The sequence below is a fragment of the Alnus glutinosa genome, chromosome 1 (genome assembly GCF_958979055.1).
Source record: "Alnus glutinosa chromosome 1, dhAlnGlut1.1, whole genome shotgun sequence".
In the NCBI taxonomy this organism is placed as follows: Eukaryota; Viridiplantae; Streptophyta; class Magnoliopsida; order Fagales; family Betulaceae; genus Alnus; species Alnus glutinosa.
This window is the reverse complement of record NC_084886.1, coordinates 47,895,567-47,916,804: the sequence shown is the minus strand read 5'-3', so window position 1 is coordinate 47,916,804 and position 21,238 is coordinate 47,895,567. Positions and strand designations below refer to the sequence as shown.

Here is a 21,238-nt window from a genome sequence, read left to right as displayed (position 1 = left end):
TTATAAAACTTTTTAAAAAAATAAACAAATGAATATTTTAAGAATTTTGACAAGATTTAACACTCAATCTTAACAAAGTACATGTAATTGAGACATTTTAAAATTCAATACTCTTAAATCAAACATATCGACAATTCGGAATCTTTTAAGTAAAGTTATCCCTAAATGACTTTTAACCCTTACAAATAGAAAAGTGATTCTTGAACCCCTCTCGGCTTTCACGCTCCTGGAGCATCACGTGAATTTAGGGAGATCCAAACATTTCCCAAAGCCGTGTCTTTAAGGTGCTGGTGAATTAACATCACATCATTGGGAGAAATTGTTACAATAGTACCCAAAACATACAGCAATGAGATGCATCAAATATAAGCCACGCGGCACTTCAGAAGAGAATAATAAATTGAACTTCCATTTCACGTCAAGTAAAGAAGAAAACATGAATGTTATTCGACTGGGAATAACAGCCGGTCACCTAGTTTTGGCAGTACAACATACAACAAATGCAAGAACATACCAGATTGAGTACTACTAGATCTTGCCACCCAAAATCAAAAATCTATTGGGCTGCAGTCAAAAGGGGAAGAAGAAAAATACAGCAGCTTTGAAGCTCGAAGCTCCAGATAACAGTAGATAGTAACCAAGAAATATTGGATGGAACTGGCCAACAAAAACAAGGGCCTATTCCAGCAAGCAGCTTCTGTTAAAAAAAAAGCCACAACAAAACCTCCACCGTTATCTACACCTACCACCAGATGTCTTAGCATATCATAAGATTCATAGTGCATCAACAGACTTAAAACCATAATATTTTCCCTTCTAGAACTCTATTTGAACTATACACTAATTTCGTATCTACAACAGAGCTTGCCCATTCCATACAAAGCTCTGTTATCTTCATCTTCTCTATGTCTCCTTCAGTTCCAATAATCTGTCTGACACTTCCAAACACCCAAATTACCTCAAGTATGAGCTCATGTACAGCCTCACCCCAATATCAATGGGTCCATCATCCCCACCTACTGCATGAAGTGTTACAGGAATTGTTGAAAGGAGATGCACAGTAAGAGGGAAAACTCCAGGATCAACTTCAGTATTTGTAATGTCAGATTTGCAAACGGGCTCCAGATTCTGAGCAACAAAACCAGTATCTCCTATTTGTTCATTAGAACTCCCTCCAAACACCCCCAGTTCAACTTCCAAATCATATGGTCTTACAACAAATGCAACATCTTCAAGTGCCTTCCATCTACCAGGGCTACCTCTCCTAGACGAGTGTTTGTTAGGACATAAATTCAGCACCAATGTGGATGTAGCCTCAAGCCATTCTACTGTCAAGCTTTCAACTTCATCGTAATATATCCGTCGCTCCATCTAAAAGCATGAAGGCATAAGCAATGGAAAAAAAAAAAGATGCAAAGCACAAAAACAAAAACAAAAAAAGAAAGAGGTTTTATTCCAGAAATGCATAGAAAAGTAAAAAAGAAAACTTACAGCTAGCTTTTGAATATAAATGGACATGAATCTTGGCCCAAGACCCAATACTCTTGCTTCTGAAAATAAAATCTGCAGGACAATAAATAGGCCAAACATGAAACCAAATAAGGATGTGTATTTCTACATCATGCTGGAATTCAGGTTTAAAGATAACAAACATCATAATGTGAGCATATAATTGATATCTGTCATATACAGAGTTATGGTGGCAGGATCCATGGACAATATAAGGTGAAAGGCACAAGACAAAAGCAGACACAGAAAAATCATAAAACCAATGCAGGATGCTCTTGTAGGACAATCTAGCTACAATCTTGATGGCAAACACAATCCACGTGTGATAAAAACAAGCAAAAAAAAAACTGCAGATTACGAGGGGCTAAAGAGAGAATAAAAGATACCTCATTTTTCTTTAGCAGGACCCACATGCAGAGTTTTTCACAGGCATCCTTAACATTCCTACTTGCCAACTTTCTCTTATTGCAATAAGCAGCAACATCTGCAAGTAATTCAGTGCAGGGAACTCTATGCTTTAGTGCTGCAACTGACAATGCTTCCTTACCTTCCGGGGATTCAGCAGCATCTCTATCAAACTGAATACCAGTGAAACATCTTCTTGCCACTTCCTCTCCCCTGTTCAGTTTGTGCAATGTTCCTTGATGCTTCAAATACAACTCCTCAGCTTCTATGGCTGCAGCCAGTGTCCGGTGCACTACAATATCAGGATACCGACGCAGTGGTGAAGTAAAATGAGTATAAAGAGGAATAGCCAGGGCATAATGACCCCAATCCTTTTCACTGTCGTTTAAATCTCCACTACAAAAGTATGTAGCCAATTGCATTGGCCTTGAAGCATAAGAGGTAAGAATATCAAACAGCACAGCATCATCCTTGAGCTTTTCCTTGATTTGCTCTAGTGACTGATTAAACCTGCCAGAAGAAGAAGTGTCCAATTCCAGACCATGTTTGCAACAAAATGCTTCAAACTCTCTGAGCTTCCGCATATTAGGTTCAGGATGCCTCCGCAGTAATGCATTATTAGGGAAAGCTCTAGATATGATTTCGGCAGCTGTCCTATTTACCAAAAGCATGAATTCCTCAACCAATAAGTTTGACTCCTTCTGTTCACAAAGCATAATATCATAAGGAATACCATAGCCATCAAATTGAAAAACAACTTTGGAGCTTTCCAGCTGTAAAGCCCCATCACTAAACCTCTTCTCCTTCAAAATTTTGGAAATTTCATGGAGGCTTTTAACCGATCTAATTACATCAGGCCACTCAAAATGGCCATGCAATAGGGGATAGCCATTTTCAATGATATTAGAACTATCCACATTAAATATTCCATCAATAATGTCCTGAGCGTGTTGATATGAAAGCTTGCAACACGAGTGTATCACAGTACGGCCAATCCAGCGATCTACAACATCCCCAGCATAGTTGATGTCCAAGAAAATAGAAAATGCAAGTCTATCCACTCCAGGATTAAGCGAACCTAGATTCTCTGAAAGCAGTGGGGGCAACATTGGTAATTTACGTTTAAACAAGTAAACACTTTCTGACCGAATCTGAGCTTCTTTGTCTAAAGCTGTGCCAGATAAAACAAAATACGACACATCAGCAATGTGGATTCCTACTCTGAAATTGCCATTGGACAATTTTTCAATGGAGAGAGCATCATCAAGATCAGTTGAATTGGACGGGTCAATAGTAAATATGCACACATTTCTAAGATCTCTTCTACTTCGAAATTCCTCATGTGGCACCTCCCAAGGAATGTGTGGAAGGCTTGAGAGTAATTCAGGAGAAAATTCAGATGAACAAATTGCATTTTCAAATAAAATTGCATTGATCCGGGGCTCTAATTCACTGCCCCGTCCAAAAATATGCAATATGTGTGCTTGTGGAACAAGACTTTCTTCATCCCAGTCATCAATTCGCGCAGCTACCAGCTCCATTTCAACTGTTGAATCACCCTTCCCCAATCTTTTCCTGATACAGTCTGGCAAGCCCTTGACAAGGACCATCATTTTTGGAAATTTAGGATCAGATGGTGTCAGGTGGATATACTCACGATCAGATAATGACAACGAACTCTTGTTCTTCTTAGCGTCTTTTCTGCAAAACTCGCGGTAAGAAAGCCACTGTTTAACATTAAGATGACCAACAATAGCATCTCTACGAGGAGACCTCTCAATTACGGCAACAATTCTGCCAGTTGGTCGTTTTGACGGGAATGAACTAATCAAGGTACACAACCTCCCCACTGCAGTGCTAACTTCATTTTGCCCACTGGAAGAATATACATTTGAAGAATCTGAAGCAGTAAGGCAATTTTCATCAACAATATTACAACTAGCTGGGATAATCGGGTCAAAGTGAACAGTTGAACCGTCCCCATAAGAAAACCCCTTCTCAGGAAGGAATGGGACCCTTATCCCCTCAGGAAAGGGGCAACTTGTATAATGGAAATACTCACAATCTGCCTCTATCTTACTTTTACCTTTATAGCTATCCTTAGCAATATCACTATCTTCCAGGAGCAAGTTACAATCTTCCACCTGTGGGGTATTGTTACATAACCCAGTTGACCCTTTCATCCTGGTCCATAATGACAAAGGATCGACCTTCACCACTACAATGTCTCCTTCCACCTGCGTAAAGAAACCATGTCAGAGAAATTATAAGCATCATCATCTAGCAAAAGTACTGAAATATAAAAAAACAAATCTCAATGGCAACACTTAGATGATGAATTTATCTGAATTCTGACAGCAGATACATCCAACAAGGGTGTCATAGTAAAAAGGGTACACAACTGGTCAGTGTATGCTTGTTTTTAGTATAAAACAATGTACCATAACAGATACGAAGGTGGATCTAACTCATCACCAACTACAAACAAAACCAAACAAGGTACACCATGTAACAACAAAAAATGCACAAGGGAGAACTAAAAAATCACATAAACATATTGATACCTCCATTCAAAAAGCATACAGCATGAGAATATAATGGAATGTCGTAAAACCAAAATCCAACTGCTTCATTAAATGTAGAATTGGGGAAGGGTTGAGAGGGGAGAGAGGGAGATGGAGGCTTTCTATGTATAAAATGCATAATGCAAGAGATGAGTCGATGAAAGAATATGTAAACCAAACCAAATCCAGACTTACAGCTCTATTCTGGGCAGTAATTCCACTAACTAGAACATCTGTAGGTACCCCATCAATTTTGCAATAAGCCTATAAGTAAAACAACAGAGCATTCATATCATTCATTCAGGAATCTATATATGAGGAGCTCAGAGAAACCTTAACATCATAATTTTTATTCATCAAAAAAAAACAAACCTCAAGTTTATTGTAAGCATTGACACGAAACAAAGCTCTAAAAGCATCGCCTTTCTGAAACAGAAGATAACAAATGAGTCAACAATTTCCATTCTCCAGCAACACAGGTGCAAATATTCAAACATATATTACACCTTGTTTTCAGACTGACCTTTAATGCCTCGTTAACAGCCTCCACGGACCAGTGTGGATCAAAAAAAATTTTTTGAGAACCCTCAATGTGAGGGAAAGGACACAGATCCTTGTTTGTAAATGTACCTGGAAACCCTCCACAAGCAAGTGGTTCAGGGCAAGATTGTGAAAACGCTCTTCTACCAAAATCAGATACACACTGATTTGGTATGCTTGGCAACTCCAATGAGTCCACTTGTTCACTGATATGCATTGATGGCATAGAATAGAAAGCAACATCGGATACTCCAGTTAATCCATGCTCATTTGGATGATGCATGTACACTCCTTGCTGCTTAGATGAAGAATTACTTAAGGATGCAGGTACATGATTACATGTTCTACCATCTCCCACGTACTCTGATGCTTCCACATGTATTCCATCTGCTGAACCACAAGAAGCTAACAAGACAAGGAAATAAGGGGAGAAACTGGCGTCAATGTCGATAGGTTGAAATTTTGTACACAGACTTGTATAGGGGCAGAGCCACAATCTTTTTCCAAAAGGGTATTATACCATTCAGAGAGAGAGAGAGAGAGAGAGAGAGAGATTAAATCACAAAATTAATGCAAAAAACTTGTGGATTGCAACCGCCCTAGGAACTGGTTAAGGTGGTATGAAGTGGCGTAAGAAGTAGGTTAGGCTGCAAACCGCTTAAATAACACTGAAAGACATGCGCATGTTTAAAGCTTCAAAGACACCAGCTAACCTACCGACAAAGTATCTCGCATGAATGTAGATGTCTAACACAGATACGAATACACATATTTACAGCTTCAAGGAAACCAGTTGACGTTATGATAAAGTGTCTTGACAGTTGCACTATAGAACTAGGATTAAAACTCATCTTCAATTATATTGAGAATGTTAAAGATCTGTCGTCAGTCACTGTTACTTTTTAATCATAGGTTACTTCACCCAGGGCATAGATGGGTAAATTGTAATTAATCCTTTTTATTCTATGAAAAGATCTATTAGCTTTTCAAATTTAACCAACCCCAAAACTTATAGAAATATATGTTGTTATTAAAATAAAATACCAGTAAAAATAACAATAAAATGCAACTTGTTCAATTGAAGCATGTCAGAAATCTTTTACATTACACTTCGTGAAATCCAAAATCTTTAAAAATTAATGGCCTTTTCCCTAATGTAAAAAATTATAAGTCCAACACTTAAAAACAAAAGTTTTTCGTTGTGCATCCTAGTACAGTATCAGAAATCACAATTATGCACCCATCTCAACCTAGAAGCACTGTCTGTTTGGAGGGCCGCATTACTTCAAACCAGGGCAAAAATGAAATAACAGGCTTCAAAAACGTATATCAATCTTTATTCTTGCAAAATTGCATAGATTATTCTGGAATTTATGTACTTCCATATCATAACAAGCAGTTGCAAGACAATCCCAGCCATCAGGAATAAAAAATTTTCCAAGAAACCAACCCGTCCCCACAAGGTCATTGACAAGAGCATCAACAAAGAAAGGAAAAAAGTGCACGAATCTAATTCCTGGCTTAACTCACTCCACCACCTCAAAACTTTAGAGTTTGATCTTTGTATCTTAAAACTAAAAATCTCGTTCACTCGGCCTAACACGATTATCACAAAAATCCAGAAATGAAATTCAACCAAAAGAAGCGCATTAACAACAGCAAAATTACCCGAAGTGAATCTTAGTGCAGAAACCCCAAAATCCAGTTATAAATTGACCAAAATATCCAAAAAAGAAAAAGAAAAAAGAAAACCTGAAGCAGGAGGGGTTTGCTTGGATCGGCGATTAGATCGGCGCTTCTTCTTCTTCTCCTTGTCACCATCGCAATTCACCGCAGATGTTTCAACCACAGATTGCTGACCGACGCCCCTCATAATTCAACAATAAAATCAACCCTTTCAACCCACGAAAAAACGAAACCCCACCTCCCCCCCCCCCCCCACCCCCAAAAAAAAAAAAAAAAAAAACCCAACAAATAAAGAAAGCGAGAAAAAAAAAATTCGAAACCCTAGGTAGATAAGAAAAAACAGAGATAGAATCCGGGCATCCTCCGATTGTTTAAAAAAAATATACCGGAAGAAAACCACAATAAAAGTAATAACGATAACAACAACAATACGACGAGAAAGAGAAAAACAGTCTAATAATAAGCAAAAAAGAGGAGGAAGAAGAAGAAAAAAAAAAAAAACAGATAAAGAGAGAGGACGAGGGTTTTATATATTATGGAGGAGGAAGATATAGTGGTAGTAGTGGTGGTGGTGGAAGAAAAGGACGTGTTGATTGGTCGGCGGGGACATAGGCGCCGACTCTCGATTCCTTTTGTCCAACTCTGACCCTCTCAACCCCTCTTTACTAACCTTTTCTCTTTCGCAAGCCTTTTCTTGTCGCCTTCTTTTCTTTTCTCTTTCTTTTTTCTTTTTCTTTTTCTTTTGTAATTAATGAGTGAGTGGGAGTGGGGGAGCTGGCCTGGGTTGCTTGATCTTCCGACACGTGTTATGCTTCTTTTGGACTTTTGCAAACAGCTGGTGGCGGTCTGGCGATTTTTTTATTTTTTATTTCAGGACGAATTTTGAGTCATCAGCAAGCAAAAAAAAAAAAAAATTAAAAATATTTTAAAAATATATATTCCATATCTTAATTCTTGACTTTATTTACAACTGCACATGGGGAAGCCTTCGTTATATCAACTTACTTGGAGGTACAACTTCATTTGTCGCCGTTGGGCTAGATTTGTGCATGAAGAACGTGCTCAATTTTTGAGTGAACCATGAGAAAGATGTTATCTTTAAGGTTACGTGTGGTATACATAATTTTGTTTTATTAAAAGTATAAAATAATTTTATTAAAAATAGAATGATGTAAAATAAAATAGCTTTAGAATAGCTATTTTTAAATAACCCATTTGATAAGGATGAACTGTAAAACTCAACTTTTGCAGCCTCTAATGAAATATTAACACGTCATTTAAACACATATTAAAAATTAGATATGAAAACATCAAATTTTATACCAAAAAACAAAACCAATAAAAATAAATAAATAAAACTCTTTTTGAGTTTTCTTCCTTGCAAAGATTCCAACACCCTCACCAGATTTGCCCAAAAAAAAACTATGAAAATATAAAATCAAGGGGAAAAGACAACCACCTAGCTGCCAGAATCCGCTGAAAGCCACTGCCGAAATCTACTGAAGACAGCCATCCAAAGCCATTGTATTTCGGTGAACCCACCACCCCCATCGGATCTGCCCAAGAATCTGCTGGATCTTTTGTTTTCTTTTTCTTGGTAGAAGATCCTTAGTAAAGATATCTGGGGCCTAAGTCTCAATCAGTTTGCTCTTGTATTTAGAGCTGTGCAGGACCCGCCCCGCAAGCAGTCGGATTTCTTTCATTTTTTGCTGTTTTCGGTCCCAATCCAGTAAATCCGTGCGGTGCGGTGCGGTTTATGGGTTGGGATTTTGAAAAATACTGGGGCCCCGCCCAGCACTACATGAATAAAAGAAAATAAATCAAAAAATCCTACCACTTAACCCTAGCCCCACCCCCCCCCCCCCCCCCCTCTCTTATCTTTCATTTCTTTTCTTCTAGTTCTAGAGATTTCACCCTAGCGCCGCACAACCTCCCCTTCTCTTCATTTTTCTTCTCTCTTCACACTGAGCCGATCTTAGCCTCTTCATCTTCTTCAACCTTCACCAAAACCCTAACTCAGTCACCCCCTCCCTGCAAACCATCCCTCCCTCCGGAGTCCCTTCTTTTTTCATTTTTGTAATTTTTCGACTCTTCCATCCTCATGGGTCATTTTATGGTGGTTCATTGTTTGGGTTTGCAGGTTTTATTGGTTGGATCCTAGGGTTTGATTTTGCAAGTTTTCTATTTTTTTGGTGGTTCCTTATCTGACTTCAATTTTATTGGTTTCGTTTTGGGTTCTAATTGGGATTTTGGGGGATTGCTTTGAATCTTAGGGTTTGATTCATCCAGCTTTTAGAGAAGATGAGGAACACCGCCCCGCCCCGCATGGATACGACTGAATTTTAGCAGGTCACGGGTGTAAATTTATGAAACCGCAAGGTTGCGAAGCGGGGGCAAAAAGGGCGAAAATCCGCTCCGCCCCGTGCCCACCCCTACTTGTATTTTCTATTTAGCTGGGATATATTAGGCTCATAAAATCTATCTCAGGCCATGTGAATGCGTGAGTAGAATTTTGGGGAGTCATATTTGCTTGATCGCCATCTTCTACCACATGATTGAAAAAGCCTTGCTTTTCTTTCAGTAGAATGAGAAACTTATACATGCTTGCTTAATGCTCGAAGATAGTAAGGTAAGAGTCTCGAAATGATGGGTCTATTGTCTATAAATCATTACTCTTTAATTTGTTTCAAAGGATTTGATGTTTTCATGTTTATTGTATTTTTTTTTTATGACTTTTCCACTTATAATTGGTGGCTCTAAAATGAGAGGTTACAACATATCCTTATAAGGTATTCTCCTATTTTATGACAAAAAAATAAAGGACTATTCTATAAATTGAGAATGGTTATTCCAAGTGTTAGTTGCTTATCATATACTCACACCAAGACTATTATATTCTACATTCTTTCATTATTAATAAAATATTTTTTTTCCTAAATGAATAGTCATTTTGTATACCAAACATAACCTAAGGTTATGTTTATTTTTGGGGCAAAAGTTAAAAACTAACTCTATGTTGTTATGCTGTTAAAACTTTTATTACAAGTTATTTACAAATTGACGTATTTAACTTGTCTATTTAATTAATTAGTAGTTGTTGATTTATTTTAATTGGCTACACTCTGGTTGACAAAAATACTTTCATAACAATGACACCGTAACTCCAAAAGAATTGTTGTAGAATATTAATTTCAATATGGAAAAAGCTTAACAATAAAGTATCTGCACAAAATATCCCTAAGAAGGCAATTTTTTATTTAAGGAAATGTTGATGGAAACTTTACGGTTCAGAAAGTCAGTTTTCCTTACAGCCTGTCCGGACGTCAAGATGCCAGAAGCCGAACGCCTAACTTAGAAACTCAGAGTCCTATGAAAGCCCGAACAGCTCAGCGAATGCGAGCCACTGAGAGCATTCGTCTGCAAGAAGTCCGAACGGCTCAGCAAATGCAAGCCACAGAGAGCACCCGTCTGCAATGAGATCTGGACGCTGATGCGATGATTGCGGATAGTGGAAGTACTTTATGTAACCGTCTGGACACTAGGGTTGCAAGCTTTAACGCACTTCGGTGTTTACTCGAAGTTTTAGTTACAAATCCGGACGCCGTCTATGCAAGTCCGAGTTTGAACAAAATTATGATTTCTGAAACCTATTTAAAGAGGTTCATAGGCTGTATAATTTGAAGGATTCCATAGCAGAATTCTCATTGTGCTAATAGATGGTGTTTAAGCATAAATTGTTAGATGTGCTAACTCTCTTAGAGTTTTTATTTTGTGTGATTTAATCAACCGCTTGAAGTCTAACTTAAAGATGAGCTATAAGTTAAAGAAATCCATTGAATAGCTCTTTAGACAACATGTCTGGTTGAGAGGCGTTCATGTATAGGTATGTATAAAAGTTAAAGATACGACTGCTGCATTGGGTTATGTGAGTACGACTACTTTGTAACTAGCTATATCTTCTGTTGGTGGATTTCTTGGGTTTGGCTGCCCCGAATTGATTTTTCTCTTTGGTGCAAAGAATTTTCACTTCGTAATCAAAATATTTGTGTTCTTTATTTTTTCGCATTTTATATTTTGGTTGCATATTTAGTTTGATCACACACACGCATTTAAGGAATCATTATTTTTCAGTAGTTGTTTTGTCAACCATACTTATTAATCATTCTAGCAATGAGTAATGCTATAAACCACAAGTTGTAGAATTAAAATGTAGTATATAATAGGGTTGTACAAGCGATGGCAGAGGCAGTTATTGCCTCTAGTCGCCTCTGCCTCTGCCTCTGCCACCCCCTTAGGCAATTGGCAACCGTTTTCTTGCCAGTTAATAGTTATTTAAGCCAAAATTGTATTGTGTAACCGCTTGTTAGGTATAGGTATTTTGAGCATATTTTTGTGTTTTGTACCTATGTCTAAGGCATGTTTTAGACGTTTTTGTGATTAAAACAACAACGTTTTTCTATACTATTTATTTATATATTTATATAACCGCATTCGTCTATCCTATCACCGCTAACCTACCGTGATGGGTGGTTAGTTGGAAAAAGCCAAATGCCCAACCATGCAGTTACACGGTTGGCGATTAACGGTTAATAATCGTCTAATTGTACAATCATAGTATATAACATTACTCTTTAGCAATTGTATACAGTAAATGATATATAAAATACCAATATCTCACTAATATATCATCATGTTAAAGTGACAAAATGTAATAACCCTTATATCGGCATTTGTTAACACACACACACACACACACATATATATATATATAATGACTACTAAACCTTGTTACTGATAGAAAATATAAACAAATGAAAAATAAAGATTGCGGAATAATAGACAAAGGAATTTTACGTGGTTCGGTCTTGACCTACATCCACAGGATAAAGCCCAAAGGGCTACATTATGTTTTTTATTAAATGATTTATTTACAATACGAATGATCCATATTTATAGGGATATAGAGAGAATACAAAATGATATGTAAAGCGAATATAATCAAATCATAATTGAATGTATTCAAATCTGATTTGATTATAATCAATTACAATTAATGAGGATTAAATCAAATCTTACAATATGTGGAAAGTACCGTAATATACGGTATCAATATATTCTCTAACATCCCCCTGCAAATTCAAGGTGGAAGATTCTGAAATCTTGAGTTTGAATTTTTTTTATTATTATTATTATTTTTTTATGTTGGGTCGGATATAACCCAGTTTGGAGAACATATTTCTTCTTCTTCTTCTTCATCTTCCTTCTTCTGCTTCTTATTCGTCTTCCTCCTCCTTCTTCTTCGAGCCAACTGGGGCTAAATGGGCATAGGCTTAAAATAAGACCACAAATGCCAAAATACAAATAATAGGCCAACTATGGGCCAAATATGAAAGTCAACGATGGGCTGAAATGGGCCTGGATTTGAAACAATACTACAAGAGCCAAAAATATGTAGGGCCAACTATGGGCTGAAATGGACATGGGTTGAAACAATACCACATGTCAAATAATATGTGCCAACTATGGGCTGAAATAGGCCTTGGTTTGAAACAATACCGCAAAGGTCAAATACAAATAATGGGCCAACAAAGGGCCAAAAACAATTTGGGCAACTTTGGCCTCTTTTAATGATTTTTTTTTTTTTTTTTTTTTTTTGAAACCTTTTCATCTCCCACGACTACCCATTCACTACCAAAACTACACCTTTATCTCTCTCTCATCATCAATTTTTTATTATTTTTTATTTTTTTATTTTGTTGCTATTAGAGAGAGAGAGTACACAATACACCTTCTTTTCTCTTTTAGAGAGAGTACACAATACAGAGAAACAAAGTTGAACCTTCTGGATAGAATATAAACCCAAAACAAGATAACAAAACGCGCACAAAAAAAAAGGACTTGTAGGAGCGAATCTGGAGATACGAATCTGGACAAATCTGCGGTGAGTGGCTGAGAAGCGAATGAAGCTGGTGGATCTTTATGGGCTGCTAGCGGCGCAGATCGCTGGAGGGGGGCTTGGTGGCGTAGATCCGCCGTGAGATGTAAAGCACGGATGAGATGGTGATTAGATCGTGCACAGTTGGTGGGGGCACCGGCATGACTGGGCCAAGGTTGGTGTTGCTGCTGTAGATTGACAATGACGAAGACCAGAACCGGATCTGTAGAAGAGGACGGCGGTGGTGGCAAAAACGATTGGTAGTAAGAATTCATTTGGATCGTTGATCGAATCCAGATCCGTGCGTGAAAACGCAAGAGAAAACCATTTGAAAAATGGTTTGTTTTGTTTCCAAATGAGACACAGGCAAGCACTGGATTTTTTTTTTTTTTTTTGATTGAACAGCAACATAGAAGACACAAGTGACATGGGTCGGAGGAAAGTTTATCTCCAACTCACGCACACCACTGTTTGACAAAACAAAAGAAATAAAAGAAAAAGAAACAAAGAATGAAAAGAAAAGAAACAGAGGACATTGATCGAACAGAGGAATGATGAGAAAACTGAAATACAAGAAATTGAAAAAAAATAAACAAGAGAAATAAATCACAAGACCATTAGATCAAACACTGGCGTTAGCCTATAGCTCTGATACCATGATAGAAAATATAAACAAATGAAAAATAAAGATTGCGGAATAATAGATAAAGGAATTTTACGTGGTTCGGTCTTGACCTACATCCACAGGATAAAGCCTAAAGAGCTACATTATGTTTTTTATTAAATGATTTATTTACAATACGAATGATTCCTGTTTATAGGGATATAGAGAGAATACAAAATGATATGTAAAGAGAATATAATCAAATCAGAATTGAATGTATTTAAATCTGATTTGATTATAATCAATTACAATTAATGAGGATTAAATCAAATCCTAAAATATATGGAAAGTACCGTAATATATGGTATCAATATATTCTCTAACAGTTATGTCAATGAGAAATGATTCTTTACCACCTAAATATACAACTTTTCACCACCTTGTCTATGTGGCAAGGTGGTCCCCCACTTTATTTTATTTTTTAAAAATAAAAAAACTCTAAAGTTAGTAGGGGACCACCTTGCCACATAGAAAATGTGGTGAAAAGTTGTATATTTAGGTGGTAGTGAATTATTACTCTCTGTCAATATAATAAAATAAAAATAAAATAAATGTGTGATATATAACCTTACACATTATATAATATAAGGAAACTTACAATAAAACGTGTAATATACAAGTATTTTCCAAACTAACCTAACCCCATATAAAAATTGGAAAAAGGAAAAAGAATATGTCAATAATGACTGTGGTCCAGGATGGGCATTATTTATTTATATTTTGGTTTTGCACGAGCATCATTCATCTTGTATGACTTTTCCCCTCATAAACTCGAGCACTTCATTAAAAACAAAAGCAAAAACACAAAACATCAAAAGTCCCCGCAAGCTCAAGGAAGTCGACCGACATGGGAACTGGGACCATTGCGTCATGCCTTAATCAATAACATGTCATAGGCATGAAGTTAGCAACCAAATTGTGTGGCAAAAATCCCCCTCTTCGACAATATATCAAGGGGAGAAATATATTTCATCCTCTAAAATTTGATTACTTCCTTATTTTTATGTTTGATGTTTAAAACGTGGCAATGTACTTTAACAAAGTTCTTAAAACTTTCAATTTAAGCATTCTATATATTAGTCATTTTTGTCTTTTTTGACGGAAAATGATTCACGTGCACCACACGTGCATGTTTCGGTACAAAATTTTTAAAATTGAATCATATATATATATATATATATATATATATATGTGTGTGTGAGAGAGAGAGAGAGGGTGAGTGTTAATTCTCAAAATACCCTTGTTTAACAAAAATAAAATAAAATAAAAAAAAGCAAACAAGAAAAAATGGGGTGGCTACGACTATCTTTTTCTTTTTTTCTTTTTTCTTTCTTTTAAGGCATTTAGATATTTTTAATAATTTATAATAATAAAATAATAATAATAATAATTAACAGAACAGTCACGTTGAGAATTTTAAAAACTTTATTAACGCACGTTATGACTTTTTAAACATTAGACACGCTTTAGCACCCTAAAAAAAAAGGTCAATGGGATGCTTAAAGGCAGTGACACGGCAACCGAGCCTTTAATCCAAGCGCAAGGCCAGGCCCAAGAGGCTTGGAGTTCTTCAAGACATCCGTATGCCCAGTTCTCCAAACAATAAATATTTGAAGGTAAAATTACATTTTACTCCCAAACTATTAAATTAATATCTGATTTATATTTTATAGATAATTGCACAACTGATTTTTGGAGTTAGTCTAAATTATAAATCACACACTGTGGTACACAAGGTTCATGGAGGATCCTTATGATAAACTATAATTACGAATCATTTCCTAAACCCGTTTTTCGTCCACCAATTTTACAAAATCTGTTAGTTTGCCACGTCATATAAATAGTGAAATAACCTCTAAATATCATTTGTATAATAATCTACTAGCGGACTTTGTTTCCTTGGTGGACGGAAAACGGGTCCAAGGAGTGATTTGTAATTATAGTACCACAGGGAGTGATTCGTAATTTAAGGCAATTTCATGAACCAGTGGTGCAATTATCCCTATACTTTAATTACTAAACTTGACTCATTGCAATTCAAACCTATAAATTATCAAAATATTACGAATTACCCTTGTGTCAAATTTCGCCATTAATTTAGATGAAAAACATAACATGCGTCTAGCACGTGTGGCTGAGTTATTTTCTGCTTGACTACTCTATCATTTTTAGAAATGACTTCATTTTAATAATGATGATTGAAAAAAAATTGTAGCAAAAACCTAGGGGTGGCTACAGCCTCCCCTAATATAATAGAGTGGGTGGCCATGCAGCCACCCCTTTATTTCTTATGAGGGTAGTTGCACCTGCTTCAAAAGCGGCACAACCACCCCTTTGTTCTTACTTCAATATATATATATAGAGAGCGAGGTAAAAATGGCTCAAATGTTCAGGGTGTAAAGCTGGCCGGTAATCGGGTAATCGGCCAATTGATTTGGTACTCGAGAAATAACTAGTAATCGGCCTTACCGAAGCAGTTACTGGTTTTAGAAAATATTGAAACCGATTATAACTAGTAACCGGGTATATATATATATATATTTTAAAAACTAAAATAAGAAAATTTAGAGTTTTACACTTTACTTCCATTCAAACTTATGCCAATATATTGGGCAAAAAATGTCCAAAAAGTAGGCTCAATACTTAAATAATGTCTCAAAACCCAATTTTTTAAAATTTTGATTATTGATCCAAATAATCGAGTACCAACCAGTTATTAAATAATCGGTTAACCGGCTATCAGGTTATCGGACCCGGTTGGCGAACTGTAACTAAATTTTCACCCCTATCAAAAGCACATGCTAATAACGTGTGACCTTTTCCTTTAAAACTAACTGTCAAATTGGTTACACATAATATATTTTAGAAGTCTGTATTTTCGAGTGAATCGTGTTAATATTAGGGTAAAATGTCATTTACCCAAAAACTTATGAATGACATATTTTTTGTAAACTTTTTCAAACCTCCTTTCTTTTTTCAAACAATAATTACCAAATGATTTTCACATGTGACCGGCCACTAAAACATTTTTTAAACAAATCACAAAACGCTTTAATTTTTTCTTTATACAAATATTTTGAAAACTTTTTTTTTTTTTTTTTTTCAAGTGGGAGGTTGACTTTGTTAATTAAAAAAATATATATATAAAAAAAAAAAAAAAAAAAAAGGAAGAAAAGTGGTCACCACCTCCAAATGAGAAAATGGGATGATCGACTCACATGGTCACTTTAAAAGGACAAAGGAGGCGGCTGCAAGACCAACCTTAATAAAGGAAATGGCCACCACCAGCGAAAAAATTAGTGGGTCATGCGGCCACCAAAAACATGGTAAAGTGTGACAACTCTCAATAGAAAAGATACGTAATTATGCAGCCACAAATTAAACAAAGAAATAGAGAAGGTGGTCGCGTGACCCGTCCCTAATTTTATTTATAATTTAACTAGTTATAGTCCTCCATTAAATTTCAAGCATTGTGGTCTAAATTTTTAGATTGCGTACCCTCTAAATTGTCTCATCTCTTCAATTAGAATAATAATATTTGTCTCATCTCTTCCTCTCATTATTTTGATTCAAATTTTAAAAAATTTATATCCACTTCAAATTCACAAAAATGGAAAATAATTCACAAACAAGCTACCAAAGGTGTTTCCAAAGAACATTACTTTCTTTTTCTTTTCTTTTTTCAAAGAACATTAATCATCTAAAACTGATTTTCTTTCTTCTTTTTTTTTTTTTTTTTTTTAAAAAAAATAGTTGTAATTTTTTTGGTTAAAAACTGTTTTATGAAAATACAAATACAACCACCCTTCTTGATTTTTATTCTCTTGAAGAGCTAAGAAAATCAAAACAAAAAATGACAGAAATTTTCTACAAATTGAGCTGTAGGAAAATTTCTCAAACTCAATTTCTAAAAGTGTCATGTGTCCATTAACATATGAGAAACACATATTTTTTTAAAAATCATGTATTTTTCACATGCTTTTTAGTAACGTTAATAAAAATTAAAAATGTTTCTCACATGTTCTAGCCACATATGACATTTTTAGAGATTAGATTTTAGGAATTCCTACAACACATATTTTAGTAAATTTATATCATTTTTTGTTGGATATAAATTTCCTATAAATTGAATTACACAAATTCCTCTAACACAATATCTAAAAGTACAATGTGTTCGAACTTTTATTGCAACCCAATTTATAAATAAAATTTGCCCAACAAAAAATAACAACAACTAGAGCAAACTACTTAGATCAGGCTGAAACTTTGTGCATGGAAAATGTTATACATCCTTTTTTTAAAAAAAATAAAAAATAAAAAAATAAAATTGGTTTCCAAATGATGTGTCACAATCTCATAAAATAACCTATCATTTTGAAAAATGTATCACAATTTCATGAGATTGTAACATATCATTTGAGAATAAAATTTTAGAAAATTTAGCATTTCTCTTTGTGCACACTATGGGCGTCGTCACAAGAGCTGTATGATATCACAATTTGGGCTTTAAAAGCCAACTTAGCCCAATTGTTTTTCGGCTCACAACCAACAGTTTTTCACTAATGCGTTCGGATAAGTTTTTTAAAACTTTTTTTTTTTTTGTTAAAAAAAATTATTTTATTTTGATGGTTTTCAAAAGAGTAATACTATAAATTACATTTTATCTCATAATTATCACACAATATTGATATATTAGTCTCAATTAATCTTTAATTAAAAGTTGAATGAAACTGTCATATTACTATTGTGGAATATAACATTACTCTTTGTAGTGGAAGTGCTCACGAGTCAATCCCTCTATTAGTGGGAGCGGCCATGAGCCACCTTTCTATCAGTGAGAGAGCAATGTTACATACTATACTTTTATTATATTGGATTGAAGTGGACCTAGTGGTTGTGTCCATCAGTCATTAGATCAACCATTATTAAAAGAATAAAATTAAAGGACCGACTCGCATCATCCAAATATTACAAGGGTATAATATGTAATATTATTCTTAGCGAGATGGTCCTTTGTGTGAAAAAGCCGGAGTGTGTTTTCAAAGTTATTTTTAACTTATTTTTGAAATGCTGAACATGTGTTTTCAAAACATCCTTATATGAAGGTGATAAAACTTTTATAAAACTGCTTATTTCTTTTTTTTCCCTAAAAAAATGTCACACGTTTTTATAAACCGGTTTGTAAGAAATTTTATACAACTCACATATAAAAGTGACATGTGACATTAAAACATGTAAGAAGCACATTTTTTTTTATATTAATGCTATTAAAAAAACATGTGAAAAACATATGTTATTAAAACAACATGTGCTTCTCACATGTCAAGGAACATATATCAATTTTATACATGAATTGTATAAAATTTTATATAAAATCGATTTGTAATAAATTTTTGCCATCGAAGAACTAGTCTAAAAAATTGTTTCGAAATTTAAAAAGCCAAAGCCCTTTTTAGCCTGACCAAACATGCTGGCTAATCACACCTTTTGTTCTTAACGACAAGGGTTTTTTTTTTTTTTTTTTTTCGACGAATGACAAGTGCTTTGCCAATGGATGCTATTGGATGTGATGTAGCTAGAAAATACATTATATTTATGAGTCTTGCTACAGGGGACGGTCATCCGTTCCATTTGAGCCTTTTATAATATAATAATAATTTTTTATTAAAAAGTAAGCTTTGATGTCACATCAAAGCTTACTTTTTAATAAAAATTATTATTTTATTATAAATGGGGGATGGATGAGTGTCCCCCATCAAACATTTACCTATATTTATATACCTTTAAAGCAATCAACAACTTCCTTTGGTCACCAATTACAACTTTTTAGACGCCATTATTATTATTATTATATTATTATTAATGTCAAAGTCCAATTAAAGTAGCTCAGAAAAAAAAAAAAAATTCTAAAAAAAGTCCAATTAAAAGCATGATGTATGTGAATTTGAAAACTTCAAATACCTTCAACTTGGCTTATTAGGCTAAATAGCACTAATTATTTATTATTTTTATTTATTATAGCACTAATGATTGATATCACCCTCACATGTATGATGTCTTTCTATCATGCTTTATTTTACACCGTTTTATATTGCTAAAGTCGTTGGTCGGCAACTAATTTATCAAGTTGACTATTACGGAAACAATCTGTTCTTCTTACTTGTCTTTCTTTAACTCAAATTATTCATTATAAACCTACCAAAAAAAAGGAAAAAAAAAAAGAAAAAGAAAAGAAAAAGAAGAGTGTCATTTACACTAATTTTGGTAAACATTATTTATAAATCCAGAATAGTGTCATTTACACTAATTTCAACCAAAATCACCCGAAACCGGGAAGCCATTTTGAAATTTATGCATAGTTTGAGACTTTCAAGGGGCTTTGATTGGTCGACTCTTATCACGCCTAAAATTGACAAATTGCTTAAATCATAAGCAAGTAAAAATTTGTGGATCAAGATCCATTATAATTTTAAAAAATTTTAGATACTACGAGACAATTTTAACTCTGAGCTTTTTTACAACATATAGTATAAGAATCTGACGACAATATACTCATTTCACATAATTTGAGAATCTATAATTCAAAGACACTGTAGGGAATTCTAATCCAATTTTTGAAAATTGGACTCTTTCAAATTTTAACGTGACAGAGAAAATCTCAAGCTTGTGAAAATGGAGTAATTTAATGGAATTATATGACCTCCATGGTGAACCACCTATTTCCCTTATATTTTAAGTGAAATTGAGATAATTCATTTTATAGTTTATATTACATTTTCACAAATATATATTGTCACGTCATTTAAAAATTTAAATGACTTAGCATTATGTACGTCATTAGATGCAACAAAACAAAATCTTAACCGTAAAACGAATTCGCTCAATTTCTTATTTAAGGTAATTCTGCTTAAAGTTGTCCATTCGTGTTTATGTGTTAGGTTTGGGTTGAATCAAAGAATTAGTATAAGATTATATACGTCAATTCTAACCAATTTATTTAATTAAACGGGTCAAATCACTCGACCATAACCTAATAATTTTATGTTATATTTATATCCGACTCACAATTCATGGCAAAATTTGCGGGCCTTAATTCTAGTAATGATTCTCAATAATTAAGGCATTGAAAACAAAAACAAATGCAATTCGATTGTGCCCGTCAGATAATAATGGGTTGGTCTCTCACCAAGATTTGGTGGTTGAGATCAATGATCCTGTAAAATACACTGGATCTCAAAAACAAACTTGCAAATTGAATGAGTTGGACTTGTTCATTTGGCATTAAACTGAAAATGTGATTACATCCGGTGAATAGGGTTTGGCAACCACCGCTTGCCGGCACAATATATATATATATATATATATATATATATATATTATTGTTAATTAATTAAAGAATGGCATAAAAAATTGAACACGTTAGTGTTGACTTTGGAATTTTATACTATTTTTATTTTATAAATTCTGTCCCTAGCTTTTTATTGGAGTGTAGAGAACTATATTACCCCACTTGTAATTAATGCAAAAGAACAATATTATTTTAGGAGAGTAAACTTCAAAAAAATGATTGACAATAGTTTAAATGTGCATTATTTTATTAATAATAGGATATAAATTTCTTATTATAAATCGGTCCGTAGGAAATTTATATCCTTAATAATAAGCATTATCATAACTTATTTACACTAATTATTTTATTCTATATTGAATTAGGGAATATTGTTCAACCAATGAACTTGAGCTTAAATAGAATATTAACGAAGGAATCACTTTTTTGTAGGAATTGATGGAATGTTAAGACAACCCTAAACATCCAAGTCATTTTTATTTATTTATTTATTTTGAATAGAGATTTGACTTGAGTGTTTATCATAATTTGATAATCGACCTCGTTCTCATAAAAAATTTATTACTTGCGATAGCTTGTACTTGAGT

At 34.5% G+C, this 21,238-nt stretch overlaps 1 protein-coding gene across 3 annotated transcripts; it reads right to left on the bottom strand.

The window, feature by feature from the left end:
- Window positions 1-381: 381 nt before the first annotated feature.
- On the bottom strand, window positions 382-6,935 carry LOC133854384 (DIS3-like exonuclease 2). Of its 3 annotated transcripts, XM_062290581.1 has the most exons (8): window positions 6,771-6,935; window positions 5,002-5,423; window positions 4,851-4,904; window positions 4,674-4,742; window positions 4,001-4,151; window positions 1,896-3,814; window positions 1,492-1,563; window positions 382-1,371 (listed from the first exon to the last, which is right to left on the bottom strand). In XM_062290581.1, exons 1-8 carry the CDS (start codon window positions 6,889-6,891, stop codon window positions 955-957), a joined length of 3,225 nt encoding a protein of 1,074 aa, XP_062146565.1. In that variant the 5' UTR covers window positions 6,892-6,935; the 3' UTR covers window positions 382-954. The 3 variants fall into 3 exon arrangements, with proteins under 3 accessions (XP_062146565.1, XP_062146556.1, XP_062146573.1); XM_062290572.1 differs by having other exon boundaries at window positions 1,896-4,151; XM_062290589.1 differs by lacking the exon at window positions 6,771-6,935 and having other exon boundaries at window positions 1,896-4,151; window positions 5,109-5,396.
- Between the last annotated feature and the right edge of the window lie 14,303 nt (window positions 6,936-21,238).